The sequence below is a fragment of the Betta splendens genome, chromosome 22 (assembly GCF_900634795.4).
Source record: "Betta splendens chromosome 22, fBetSpl5.4, whole genome shotgun sequence".
In the NCBI taxonomy this organism is placed as follows: domain Eukaryota; kingdom Metazoa; phylum Chordata; class Actinopteri; order Anabantiformes; family Osphronemidae; genus Betta; species Betta splendens.
The window spans coordinates 13,971,495-13,986,067 of record NC_040900.2 but is presented as its reverse complement, the minus strand read 5'-3'; the positions used below and the strand labels follow the sequence as shown (position 1 = coordinate 13,986,067).

At 46.7% G+C, this 14,573-nt stretch overlaps 1 protein-coding gene across 3 annotated transcripts in view; it reads left to right on the top strand.

Annotated features, from left to right (window-relative positions):
- The window catches only part of alk (ALK receptor tyrosine kinase), a 229,898-nt gene extending 216,442 nt beyond the window's left edge, over positions 1-13,456 (top strand). For all 3 annotated transcript variants that reach the window (XM_029139744.3, XM_029139745.3, XM_029139746.3), the window contains exons 19-29: positions 204-317; positions 2,485-2,671; positions 3,328-3,418; positions 3,566-3,630; positions 3,713-3,842; positions 4,429-4,526; positions 6,789-6,881; positions 9,581-9,682; positions 9,918-10,052; positions 10,313-10,403; positions 10,555-13,456. In XM_029139744.3, coding sequence (XP_028995577.1) covers positions 204-317; positions 2,485-2,671; positions 3,328-3,418; positions 3,566-3,630; positions 3,713-3,842; positions 4,429-4,526; positions 6,789-6,881; positions 9,581-9,682; positions 9,918-10,052; positions 10,313-10,403; positions 10,555-11,667 — 2,219 coding nt within the window. In that variant the 3' untranslated portion in view covers positions 11,668-13,456. The remainder of the gene's footprint in view (positions 1-203; positions 318-2,484; positions 2,672-3,327; positions 3,419-3,565; positions 3,631-3,712; positions 3,843-4,428; positions 4,527-6,788; positions 6,882-9,580; positions 9,683-9,917; positions 10,053-10,312; positions 10,404-10,554) is intronic.
- The last annotated feature ends 1,117 nt before the right edge of the window (positions 13,457-14,573 follow it).

Here is a 14,573-nt window from a genome sequence, read left to right as displayed (position 1 = left end):
TATCTCTGATGGTGCACAGATGTGCTCCCATCTCGGACAGAGTGAATTGAGATCGACATGCACCTGCCGGCGCTGCTCCTCAGCTCTGTTGTGTCACCGTTTTCACATCATTAATTAAGTTAGGAATCGGAGTTGCAAAGTGAATGTTAATACTCCTCTGGGGGAAGATAACAGTGAAGCTCTGCTGTTCTGGTGTCCTACAGAGGGGCCCCTGCTGCCTCCCCAGCCGTCCCTCTCCCACCTGGCACTGGGCCTGTCTGTGGGCACCTCAGCCCTCATCGCTGCCCTGTTGCTGGCTGTGTCTGGAGTCATGATAAGTAAGTATGACCAGCAGCATCAGCTACTGGCTCCTCTATACCATCGTGAAGACATGAACTGGGGATATGTGTGCTTATGTGTGCAATCATACAAATTGTAAAAATATAACCTTCACTGCAGCAATCATGTCCCAGCTGTGGCATAACACTTGGGTTAGCAGGTATATCCTCTGAGGCTGATGAGATTTCTGGACAAGATGGCCACACACACACACACACACACACACACACACACACACACACACACACACACACACACACCCTTAGTGATTTCTTAGTCAGTGCTTTGTTTTGGCTTAGTTGATGCAAGTATGACGGCTGCACTTTGAATGATAGACCCTTAATTTCAGTCGCCTTATCTGTGCAGCAGAGCATCAGTCATTAGATTCACCAATTATAATGTAGTTAATCACCAGAAGGAGGAAAATGCAGACATATATAAAATATAATGACATAGCCTATGAGAAGTTTAATTATTTTACTGTGATCAATTAAAGCACAGATGGAAGGTCTGTGACAGCAGCAACGTGAGCAGAGCATCTGTTTCAGTGACATCACACCTTTGAAGTGTTGCTGATGCTATTAATAAGCTTTTTTTCAAAAAATGTGACTGTAAAGTACCATTTAAATAAAAGAACTGTAAATAGTTCAATAAGCTAGTAAAGAATGTAAATTAATAATGGAACATACGAACGATGGGCGTGGAACAACAGTCAGCAGCTAATTAAAAGCAGGATATTGGCGTCATAGAGACCTTTTGACAGAGTGACAGATTAGGACTAAAACAAATGTTCAGTGAAGGTGAATTTGAAATATTAAATGGCACGAGCAGACCAAGATGATTTTATGGGTAGCGTGCGATGCTTCACCGCTGGGGGTTTACAGTCACTGATGATCAGGGCATCATCATTACTATCATCAGCATTATCATCATTGTGTATTAAACTGGTCTACCATAGGACAGGTGGCCAGTCTGTCACATACTCTCACACCCACAGCCAAGTCTGGACACAGGGGGAACATGCATCCTCCACACAGGAGGGAACCTGGGCAACTCTGAAGTCAGACCCGGCACCGTCCGGCAACCACTGCACCACCCAGCCATCAGATCATTAATCTGATGATTTGTATTACGTAATCATTTTATAACCATAGGTCCAGACATCTGTAGAATAGAATTAATGGAAGGACAGAGAACTCATGCAGTATGATGGGCCATCAGCACAAAGAGGATAATGATCAAACTGAACAGCAAGAAAGAAAATTAGTTGAATAGAGGCTTCTGCCACAATGTGACTAAGAGGGTCACATTACATCACTAACAGAGTGTCCTGCAGTAACTGCAGAGTTCAGCAGACCAATGCCTGGTCTCTCTCAGATGACCCTTCAGGTCAGCAGGTTGTTGTCACAAGGGGAAGTGAGCCCAGCTGCCAGAGCAGACGCAGACACACACGTACACACACACACGTACACACACACACACACACACACACACACACACACACACACACACACACACACACACACACACACATACACACACACACACACACACACACAGCCTGCTCCAGGCCATTACAGCCAGACATACTATACTGTATGCACTCATTGAGCCATCATCTCCTATACACACCCGCTCTCACTCCACACTCCCAGACTCCCACCTACACCCACGCATGCACAGCAGTGGTTGAGACGGGGGAGGCAGAGGAGGTGTGGGGCTCCCTCCATGATGAATGAAACACGTTAATGATGGATGGCTGCTTAGCTGGGGGCTGACAGCACTCGTACATTAGACAGCACTTGGTAAATAAATAACTCCAGACATACACACACAAATCCCTGCACATAAACAGTTTCCTCTGTGACTAATGTGTCCACAGCCCAGTTTGAGGCTTCAAGCTCTGTGTAGTGTGGTTTAGAGGAGCAGCACTGCTTTATGCTGTGGGCTTTACTGTACTACCTAAACTCTGCAATCCAGAGAAAGAAGCTCTAAGTACCCTGAATTGTTTGTTTTTGGCTGGTTGTGTTTGCACATGGACATTTGTTCATCATCACAATCATATAAGGAACATTCACAAAGCTACAAGGAAAACTGACTTTTCCATCAGGCAGTGAAGTCATTTTTGCTTGGACTGAGTCTCATCTTGCATTTTTGTCTCTCCAGTGTACAGGCGTAAACACACAGAGCTGCAGTCTATTCAGTTGGAGCTGCAGAGTCCAGACTGTAAGCTCAGTAAGCTGCGGGCCTCCACCATCATGACTGACTACAACCCCAACTACTGCTTTGCCGGAAAGACGGCGTCCGTCAACGACCTGAAGGAGGTGCCCCGGAGGAACATCTCCCTGACCAGGTGAAGCCTCACCTGCTCCTGATGAAGTGCCGAATTACTGTTTCATGGATAACAGGATCTGATCTGCCCTCTAACTACTCTCCGTAGTTATAATAAAAATTCACCAGGACAAATCCTTTCAGTAAGGTGGACTCATAAATTTAGGGTAGTGAGAGAGGCAGCCGTTAAATAAAGCTTGAAATATTAAAGAGCAAAGTCTGACTCTGTGTCCACTGCAGCCACCCAAGTGGCCGCTCTCCTTACTTTTTATTGCATCTCTCTCTATAGTTCACCAGTTTATCATTCTTTCGGAATCTTTATGATTCATTTTTCTTGTGACCCATGAATGTTTTACAGTTTTCCAACTTATGCAAATCATAAATCAAGCAAAAGTTCACAATCTCACACCTGCAGCATGACATAACGCAGCAAACAGTGTTTGTGGGTTGAAAAGCTGATGAACAACTCATCTGGACCGTCTGCGCTAATGAAATCAAAGAATGATGTTCAGCAAAGCTCTCAGTTTTTTACCAGGCAATTTGCTCCATGTGTGAGCTTTCCAGCGAATCCTGACTCTCCCCTTGAGTCTCTGATTTAAGTCTGACAGTTCACCTCAGTGCCTAAAATATGAATTCAACCCTAAGTGATAATGATAATGGAAACGTGTGTTTGTCCAGGGGTCTGGGCCACGGGGCTTTTGGTGAAGTGTATGAAGGTCTGGCAGTGGGGATACCAGGGGAACAGAGCCCGCTGCAAGTGGCAGTAAAGGTGAATACAAAACAGTTACTGTTCTGTTTAATCATGTCCACCTTCTTTGTATTTATTATTATTTTATGTATCATTCTGTAATTTAAGAACTAAGGTGTTTTCTAACCAGTTAATTATGAGGCAATATCGTTTTGCTATTTTAAACAGACCCTACCTGAGGTTTGCTCTGAGCAAGATGAATTAGACTTCCTCATGGAGGCACTTATTATCAGGTAGGAGCCATCCACACAAATTCTGCTCCTTCCTATAAACCTTCCTGACGCTCACATGCCCGCTGCGGTTCTGTGCTTGCAGTAAGTTCAGCCACCAGAACATTGTGCGCTGCATAGGCGTCAGTCTGCAGGCCATGCCCCGCTTCATCCTGCTGGAGCTCATGGCAGGAGGAGACCTCAAGACCTTCCTGAGGGAGACGAGGCCCCGGCTGGTGAGACTCCACTTTTTGGCCACTCAAGTGCTGGGATTTCTTTTTAGCCTCAGAAATGAACGCATTATATTGGTCTTCAGACATTTAGAACTGTACTACATGCACCAATGCAAATGTCTGGAGCAAATGGTACAGTCATTAAATGGACCTTATTCAGTCAGCTATAGAATCAATGCAATGCACAATGGAACCCATGTGTTAATAGGGCAGGTCATTATCCAGAGGGCAGTTACTGGACTGGGGCTGTTTAAAGTACTGTAAACATTAAAGTGGGAGGTTTGATCGTTTACAGTTTTATGTAGTTAAAAAGTTTCACAAACTTGAAAGACAAAGAAAGAAAGAAAAAGAATATTCTCAAGTTGTGATTTTACAACTTAGTTGCGTACCTGGAACAGTTGGAAAGTAAGTCAGCGTTATCAGAGCAAACAAGAAAGTTCATGTCTCTTTATTCTTTATTGCCTTAGTTTTACTCACAGTGTACTCTCTCTCTCTCTCTCTCTCTCTCTCTCTCTCTCTCTCTCTCTCTCTCTCTCTCTCTCTCTCTCTCTCTCTCTCTCTCTCTCTCTCTCTCTCTCTCTCCTTCCAGGAGCATCCTTCAAGCCTGACCATGGTTGACCTTCTCAATGTAGCGAGAGACATCGCTAAGGGCTGCCAGTATCTGGAGGAGAACCAGTTTATACACAGGTAGTTCACCAGATGTATCCACCCATGTGCTGAATCAACAACAGTCTTTATCGTTAGCTTCATAGTCATCTTACTAAACGGATGACAAATCGTTCCCGTCGCCGCACGCAGGATACAAATGTGCACAGGCCTCCTCGCAGCTGAGTTCTACTTAAAGCGATGAGCTGCCTGCCTCCGTCCAAGTGTAACATATGGCCCCTGCATGCCTTCTGCTTCTCGCATTAAAGCCTAAAAGACAAGTGATGGGCTCAGCATCACGGCAGCCAGATGGGGCTGCCGGCTTGCCTCTTCACGGGCAACATTCAAGGCACAAGTCAACAGAGTGACCCTCGTCCGTGGCCGCATCCAGAGCTGCGTGAAGCAGAGGGGGCGACGGACGACGGTGGAAAAGCTCCTCTTGAACCTGTCGCGTAAAGATGTTCTCTAGATGTCCAGGATAATTTGATACCAGACCAAAACAGGAAATGCAGAAAATTGCACCTAGAATCGCAGCAAGACAATTTAAGCACATGCTGTCTTTGACTTCTCCGCAATTGGCCAATTACAGCCAGGACCTCTAAAGCCGCGTTTGCCTCCACATGGCACAGCAAAGCCCCATCAGTTCACCTAATGGCCGCCTGTTGTCCAGAGGCTCGTGAGCTTCTACACAGCATTCCTTTGCCAAAGCTGCATTAACATTCAGCCTAATGCTGTGCTTGAGGCTAGTATCAGTTTTTACGGGGTGTGTTTGCTTGGGGGCGAGTAAAGGCAGCTACTCTTCCTCAGCGCTGATGATGAGCGGCGGCGCGCAGGTTAAACCACACGGCTGGAGCTGAGTGAAAGCAGCGCACTGCCGCGTCTTCATCTGGGCTTACTTTATTTGACAACAGGTGTGCCAGACAGTCACCTGGAAGGAAGCGGCGCCGGGGAGAGTCTGGTAGTTAAACGCGACAGCAGGTGCTGGAATACCACAGATTGTTCTGCGAACGCTGCAGCGAAATGGTTCTTTAAGCCGTTAAAGCTGACTGTAAATAAGCTCTACAGCATGAGGCCAGTTAGCTTCATTATAATAACAGCCTGCGCTCACGTTGCTGTGCTGCGTGCACAATAGCACGGTGTCCTTCCCTTAAGCCCCCAGCCAGCAGTCTGTGACAGCTACTGCTGGATTCCAAGGCTCGTCCTTGCCTACAAGCAAAACCTAATCATTTGCATAAATTCTTCCAAGTCATTAAACAAAGACCAGTTGGATTTAGCTACAGCACCTCATGAGGAGGGATCTTGTAAAAGTGAGGGTGTCTGTGTAAGTGCTCTCCCACATCCAGACCGTAGTTATGCCCTGATTATATTAATTCAGGCTCCAGGTTGAAGGAGCTAAATGCAAAAGGCACTGAGTGTTCCACTAGTTCCTGAACCGGATCGTTTGTGGTGTGACGCTGATGGTGACCAACACATTTACCTGCTTCGGGTAAATTTGGACTGAAGTAGAAAGAAATAAAACGAACCGGATGGTTTTTATTTCACACTAAATAATGTAACAGAAAACTTGAAACAGAGCTATTGTATGATTTTATGAGTTGCAGAGTTCCAAGCACTTCTGGCATATTGAAGTGGGGCAACCATGCATAATACAGCCTTATGAGTCTCTCAGCTTAAATCAGTCTAAACTGTTACTTTATCCTCATTGTGTCATTTCTCATCTGAGTTAATCAGAGGGTGGAGGCTAAACATCAAAACAATGTGTTCCCTCCTCACACTCACAGCTCAGCGCTGGGGTTGGAGCAGCGACTAGTGTTTTCATTTCAAGCCCTCTCGTGCTCCAGTCGGAGCTCGATGTCACATGCTGTTATTTTTTATGTTAAATCCTGGTTATTTATCGGCCCCAGCGCACACTTTGATGAAAAGCAGTGCGTTCACGACGTCACTTCTAAAAATGTGAGGGAAGTTAGACGCCTGGGGAGCAGAATACAATGCAGCCTTCATTTCCTTTTCCCCAGACGCAGCGTGAACCACTGAATTCTCTCAAACAATAACCAACCCAGAGCAGTGTAAATATGAACCGTATGAATTTCTCTACTAACTCAGTCCCTGTACAAACGGTGGACCCCTGAATGCACCGTGTGGGCAGCGCTTCTATACAGTTTACCAGCTCGCCCCGGGCAGCAGCTGCATCCAACAGGGGAGCGTCTCTAGGCGTTTAGTGGTAGGAGCTTCCTATAGATGTTCAGCAGCACACCGCACCTCGTTTGTATAATGGTGTGTTGTCTTTCCTCCTCCTTCTTTCAGGGACATTGCAGCTCGGAATTGCCTACTGACCTGCAAAGGACCGGGCCGCGTTGCCAAGATTGGGGATTTCGGAATGGCCCGAGACATTTACAGGTACAACTGCAAGGCAAATTACTGAGTGGTATAAAACAACTTGAATCTGTTAATTGGGTTCAGAGAGACCACACAGGCCCATTTCATTCCAAACTGGTCAGGCTGGTCAATCGTAACATGGTTGAGACAAACATTCTTCCTGCTTCGGGCCTGAACATCAGCATTCTCTCCGTGCAGTGGCGCTGCTTTCTACACAGTCACTTCAGCTAAAACCATTTCCAATTGTTAATTTATCCTATTTGCCCAAGTGAAACTCTTCAGGTGTGGCAAATCAAAATGCAGGAGCAGAACCAGAGCTGCTCTTTAAAGACGAGCGAAGAAGCTCCGAGCAGCGAGATCGCTTTATTATCCTCATCTGCACTGAGAAGCCTGATCGAGCATACAGATCGTTGTTTCCTCCAAAGTTATAGGAGGTTATTGCTGAGGTTGCTTACTCCTGTAAACATCATACATGCTGTACTGCACCTTTATATGCAATATTCACCATCCTATTACAGTGTTGCTGTAAAGACTCACCTTTAGGGTCTCAGCACAGACCTTTTAACCGTTTCATGTGACACTGTTTCAACAAATGCACAACCCAGCGGGGGGTGAACTCTGAAGCCTTTCATGTGGGGTGAGGAGTGAGAGAGGGGAACCGTGTCACAACATTTAGCCGTTGGATACTCGCACGGGAGCGACGTCGCTCTCAAAGCACCCACACGACGCTGCCCTCGGGGAGCCGCGTTGGGAGCTGCTGATTTAATTGCTCATGTCAGGCTTTCAGGTGTCTCGCTGTGCTTTGGTTTCATCTGGGCGTCGTGTTCGTAGCTGGCGCGGCTGTTTCAGACACGATAACTATCCTATTGTGTTATTGTTGCTGTTCCATGATGCGGCCGTGACACAGCATGGGGTCAGTGCAGGGTTTAATGTCAGCCTTGTATATTCCACAGCCGCTCCAGCACCAGTGATGCTGTTTAAACAATAGCTGCCAGTCAGTAATTATCCCAAAGTGCACAGCTGCTATGAAGAGACTATGTTCACTGCTCCAACACAAGAAGTGACGTGTTGCCTATATTCAGTTCCTATAGGGATGATTAACAGTGCGGTATAGCACGACGTCAGGATGCCTCTAATAATGTCAGACTCGCATACCTCGGTGCTAACATAGACGTTGAGCTCTGTCCTCAGGTGCATGTTCTACTATTTTAATTTCCTGCTCTGTGCCTCTGCCTCCCGCTGTTAGTTTTCCCTCTAATACTTTTCTGTCTTCCTTCGTCCTCGCTGCGCACAGACACGAGCCCCCGTATAAAACACCTCCATTTGTGTGATGGATTTCCTGGGAATGCATTAAACCCTCCTTAATCTGAGGCTCAGCTTTCAGTGTGGTTGGGTGGTGTTAGCAGCAAGAATAAATAAGTCCAGAAAAACCCAGGTCGAGCCTTTGATCGAGGGATTATGGGTCTCGTGCTCTACATCTTATCACCGGATCCCTGTTTTAAACAGACAGATAACTGACTGGAAAGTAATATCCAAACACTGAAAAATGAACTGGACAGGCCAAAAGATGACATTTACTCAGAGGTCAGAAAGGGCAGTTGCTGTTAAAATATAGTATTGCAATAAAATCGTGTGCATTGGGGTTCAGGTTGCTTCCCTTCACTGTTTCCTTTAGTGGGATAATCAAAATATTAGTGGGATGCAGAGAAAAGCTGCAGGAGGCGATTCCCTATACTGCAGCCCTAAAAATGAGGGAGAATGTGTCACATCCTCAGTTGATTGTGTTGTTGCAGGTCGGGGCGTCAGGCAGGGATCCGTGCGACAGCCCTGCAGTGGTCGGCAGCAAACAGACGCAACCTCTGATTGTTTTGCCTGCTCCATTGATTACACTTTCACTGTCCTTAAGGCTAACTTCTATCTGCTTTCTTTTTAACCCTAATATCTGACAGCGTAAAGCATCATAGATATTGTCCTCGGATCACTGCCGCAGCTTGGAGTCTCTACAGTAGCAAATGGTTTTACCTTAAGCAAAGCAGAACAAAGAGCTTTAACGACAGAGGCTGCAGAGTTTCAGGCTGAAATCCTCAATACACTAAAACCCTGCTGTATCTAACAAGGTTTGTTCCCCCCATACTTCTTACATTTCTATGTTTCCATCCTGGTCATTTTAGCCGAGCTCAACATGTAAGGATGCTGTAGTACAGCACACATGCAGGTGCATGTCCGTGGGGGTTCTCTCACCAGAGAGACCCCGTGAACGCACGGCAGCTGGCGGCGCTCCCCTCCAGTCCAGCGTCTGCAGGCGTTTACAGCCGTGCTTATTAAAAAAGTCTTTAGACAGTTTAGTGTCATCTCATGGCAGCGTCACTGGGAGAATGTACTACAAACTGCCCCGACTCAGGGAGTTTCCTCCTGGAACCCAGCTGACACCTGTTAACAGCATGATGGACATCAGCAGCACAGGCCTTGAACCTCGCAGTGACTGTTCTTCACATGCAGAGACGTGGCTCGGCTGGAGAGGATCACTGGCATGTTACTGCTGACAAACAGCAAATTAACTGCCGCATGTGAGAACTTCTCTTTCTTTTAAAGACAGTGGTGTTACCATGGAAACGGCACTGCAAACCCTCAAATGTTGGGTTTCTTAAGTGTTCCCTTTTTCATGTTTAGAACAATGTTGTATTGGTTCTAAATCACATTGTGTGTCTGTGCCTGTGCAGAGCCAGCTACTACAGGAAGGGGGGGCGTGCCATGCTGCCAGTCAAGTGGATGCCACCTGAAGCCTTCATGGAGGGAATCTTCACATCTAAAACAGACACGTGGTGAGGCTCCCACTGTGCTGTCACAGACGCTCGCTCGCTCGCTTTCTGCTTTTCAACTCTCTGTGCTTTGATCCCAGCTAATGTTTTTTAATTCCTTGCCCCTCGTCCTCTGCTTTTATCTGCTTTCATCTGGATCTCCTCGGTTCTGATGATGCTTATGATTTCTAGAGCTTGTTATCAGTGACTTGCTGCCGCTTCCTGTGCCTAATCCTCCCCAATCATCTGCCTCTCTAAGGTCATTTGGTGTTCTTCTCTGGGAGATATTCTCACTGGGCTACATGCCGTATCCGAGCCGCAGTAACCAAGAGGTGCTGGAGTTTGTAACCAATGGTGGAAGAATGGACCCACCCAAGAACTGCCCCGGGCCGGTGTAAGTGCGGATCCACACACGCACATTGACCACACAGACAGGATGACGTAAACACTGTGAGGTCTGAGTTTGCTTATCCTCAGTTGTACAGTTCACATACAGTATGAACCATGAAAACCACGGAGGCCTGAGACAAGTATAAGTTCCTACTAAATTCAGTACTGAAACCATTTTTAAGAAACAAATAGAAACTCTTCTTTCTTGCCATCTGTATGAATTTGACATTTGATGATGTCACATTTTATTTTGTGTGTCTTTAGGTATCGCATAATGACTCAGAGCTGGCAGCACCAGCCTGAGGACAGACCCAACTTCTCCACTATCCTGGAGAGGATCGACTACTGCTTACAGGTGACAGTGGAACTTATTTTTGTTAATTAATTAATAAATTATATATTAATATTATATTAATAAATTAATTTTAATGTTTATGTCTTATGCAATGAAAATTATAAATGGCTTTAATCATATAAAGGAACTGACGGCTCATTGTCTGTTTTAGGACCCCGATGTGGTGACCATGCCATTGCCTATAGAGTATGGGCCCGTTCCTGAGGAGGAGGAGCACGTACCGGTCCGTGCTGATGACCCCTCAGATTCCACCGTACTGGTGAATGCCCAGGTGCCTGATGGGAACCCTCCACAGCCGCCACCATCCTACCCTACAGAGGAGAACCGCCGATGTGGGGAGCACGCTGCCGTGACGGCCGCAGCGTCAGAGACCAAAGCACCGGTGCCGGCTCAGCCCCACATCAGCTCAACTCCAGCCCCATACCTCCACCCGCAGCCCCACACGCAGACCTCCATCGCCATGACGACCACTAACACAGTCACCTCCACAGCCATTTCTACACTCACTGCCAAGGGAGCTCACGTCAGCCCCCAGCCCGGCCCTGAGGGCGGCCACATCAACCTGGCATTCACCCAGGGCCACCTGCCGGAGAAAGACGGCCACGGGGGGAAGAGCACCAGTCTGTGGAACCCCACGTACGGCTCGTGGTTCCTGCAGCAGCAGCAGAGGAAGCAGCAGAGGCAGGGAGGGGTGGGGGCAGCGGGCGGCAGCAGTGGCAGGGTGCCTGGCGAGGGGCAGGAGCACGTGGGCCGGACAGTGGCTGAGGTTGCAGGGGCGCTGGGTCTGCAGCACCAGCACAAGCAGTTTCAGCATCAGCTCCAGCAGCAGCACCAGCTGCAGCTGCTGCACCACCATCAGCAGCAGCAGCAGCAGCAGCAGGGTCTCTGTAGGCCTCTGTTACCCCCACCACCACCACCTGCTGCCCAGTCACCGCTGCTTTTAGACACGGCCACCCTCCCCCCAGTGCCCCTCTACAGACTGAGAAGGTTCCCCTGTGGGAACATTGGCTACGGCTACCAGGAGCAGGGCCTGCCCCTGGAGGCCGGCCACGGCTCCCCCAACCCGCCTCCACCTCCTCCCCCCCAACAAGGCACCTCCATGCCCCCCTTAGCAGCTCACCAGCGGGGTGCTTCCATTCCCTCCTCAGTGACCCTGGGTCGGCCAGGTACATCTGAGGACAGCCGTCCGCTTCTGGTCACCATGGGAACCGTGCAGGACCCCAGGCTGCCCAGGATGGAGGGCCACAACGCCACCGTGCTTTAGCTCACATGTCTGTACTGCTGATCTGCCGTGTTTGGGAAACACTGTGTCGGGACAGAGAGACTGTTTTACATCACCTCTACCACCCTCACTATTCTGGTTCCTTCACACCGAAACTGAGCTGAATGAATCTTTCAGGATTTTCCTGTGGGAATCTTGGAGGTGTGTTAAACTCCCCAGAGGACGCTAAAGCACATCAGACAACTAAAGACATGCAAAGTGTGGAAGAAAGGCTACTTTTAAGAGTAAAAAAAAGTATTTTTTCAACACTGGAAATTTTGAGTTAGAAGAGTCAAACGCAGAGTTTGTGGAACAGGAAGAGGAACTTTGCCGCTGGTGCAGACCTGGGCTGAAACATCTCTTGTCTCTGAGGATGGAGGAGTCAAATCTCTATATTTTGCCAGAAATAAGGCTCAAGTCACAAACAGCGGCGCCAACGCTTGACTGTGTCAACCGCGTGGTCATTTCCAGCTGCAGCCACAGGTGTCAGAGCCCACACTGCTCCTCCTCCACATTCTTTTGGAAAACAACAGTGTGGGAAAATAACTTGTATCAGACAATTTTTCAAAAATAAGGCTGAATTAGACACTGGATTTACAGTAAAGAGACATTTCTACTAAAAACACTGGGAAAAGTGTGTTTTGTTGGTGTTTGCCTGCCTGCTTGTTTATTTATTCATTTCTTTATTTATTATTTGGAAGTGGCTCTTTAAATTATTAATGAATATGCTTCCTCAAATCCAAACATTAATTTTCCATCATTTAACTTTCGGCTTGTTGAGCTAAAGGGGGTTTGGTTTAGTAATACTGTACCTAACAGCCAGGAGTGGAGAACTAATATGCTGCGGCTGTGGCCTTTAGGGTGGAACACACAGATAAATTAAACCCTGAGGAAGGCTGAGCAGATAAATTAACAATAGAAGCGATTAAACGCGGGCCCTCAGCAACAGTTGAGATTTAAGCTTTTTGTTATTGTCGGAGACTTGCAGGAACACGCTGCCCGGACTCCTATTGAAATCACTCCGCTTTTGTTCACAACTTCATTTTGTTGAATGGGAGCTTTGAGAAAGTGAAGTTTAGGATTTTATGGTTTTTCGGTAACCTTTTATTAATTCATCCCTTGTTGAAAAAAAAAAAAACGTTGCTTTCCTTTCTTTGTCTGGATATAGAAACAGTGGATATTGCTGAATCAATCTTAACCTTCAAATTGCTATCTGGAAGCACTCTACATCTTTAAATTTGCATATTTTATCTTTTCTATTATAGGATGAATGTTGTGGAATACAAATGAGACTGAGTGAAAACTTTGAATACAAAACGCTTCTGCTCCACATTTGAATGAAACCCAGGGTCTGTGTAATTCCGCTCATCTTCACACACGTGCTGTCAATTCTCGTCTGTGTTTAAAGTCTGCTTCTTTGAGTTTTGGACAATAACATCCAGAATAACTGACACCGTGAGTGAAGCAGGGTTGATTTTTAGGTGAACAACTCTTGTGATACTTTTTCTTTGACTGTATCCTCTCGTCTGTCTGCTGAAATGACTGATTGAGACACTGAGCGAGTTTGACGCCGGCGGTTGAGAAGGATTCGCTCCGTCTCCAGTTCCTGTGTTTGCTACATAATTCTGTTCCCGACTCGGCTCATGTCCATCGTTTCATGTGAAAAGACAAACAGAACTGCGCCTGTAAATGTTGTAATTATAAAGTATTGTACTATGATTCTGGCAAAAGCTGTAAATTGCCCTTCAGAAGACATTCACCAAAATTAATAAATTACTATATAATAACTGTTGCACTGGTTTGTACACTGGTGAAAACATGGATGTGTTGCCTTTAGTCACTCACTTTCTTCTCTTTTCCTCCCTCTGGCAAGTTTCTTCCAGCTTCGGATTTCAGGGGATCAGACTCAGACTAGATGTTGGGTCCGTTGAGATAGAGGTGGTGTTAAATGATCAGGCTGACGGGGCATTTTTAAGGAGGAATGAGAGAGTTGAGACATGCATGTACAGTATGGACTAGCAGGGTGCAGAGTTAAAACAGGCCTCACTCGCCTGAGCAGTGACTCATTACTGGATTAAAGCTGCACTCCTCAGGATGATTATTTCAGGTTCCATAGGTTGAAGCTTTGATGCCGTATTAGACCTCAGGAATCATTAGGGCTCCCCGTTAGCTAACAGGCACATTACTGTAGACGGAGCGGGACACCACTGCTCATGAGCCGTGGCAGCGTCTATGAACGTAGGGGCTGTCAGTCTCCATCAGCTGCCTCGCTTCATGGTCTTACTGGGATCATCCGTCTCCCATCAGGGATCAGGGCTCCACTCATTACAAAGTGCAGATGGGGCATGAGGCACTTATCACAGTACAGTGAGTGTGAATCTCAGTGTATTCATCTCATTTCTGTACTGGTGATAAAGCGTTTAAACGTGGCTCTGGGAGCTGAACAGCTGAGTGGATTGTTCCACGGAGGCCAATCCATTATTTTAAAAGCTTTATTCCATTTTAAAAACAGAGCGTTTGTCCTGTTATGACTGTCTGACAGCGCCGACATCCCAGAAGGCAGAAGCACCAGCGTTCCCACTCTCCTCTCTGCTAGAAGCACAGCACCTGCACCGTAAACATACTATGAACGCAACATGAATGCAAATGAAACTTGTTTTCCAGCCAAGTATCACTTTTAAAACCACTGACAGACTAAAATTAGAACAATAACTGCCCACTGTTTTATTGATGTGACCTTTAAGCATATTGTATGACTTTTGCAGATTGCAAAGTATTACAAAATAAAAGTATTAAACACATTTACATATTTTAGAGTATTAACGAGTGAAACAATAACTATTTAAGCTTAAGAGTATTACAGGTTACAACTGGCTACAACTTCCACCATGCTGGACACAACGGGGCTG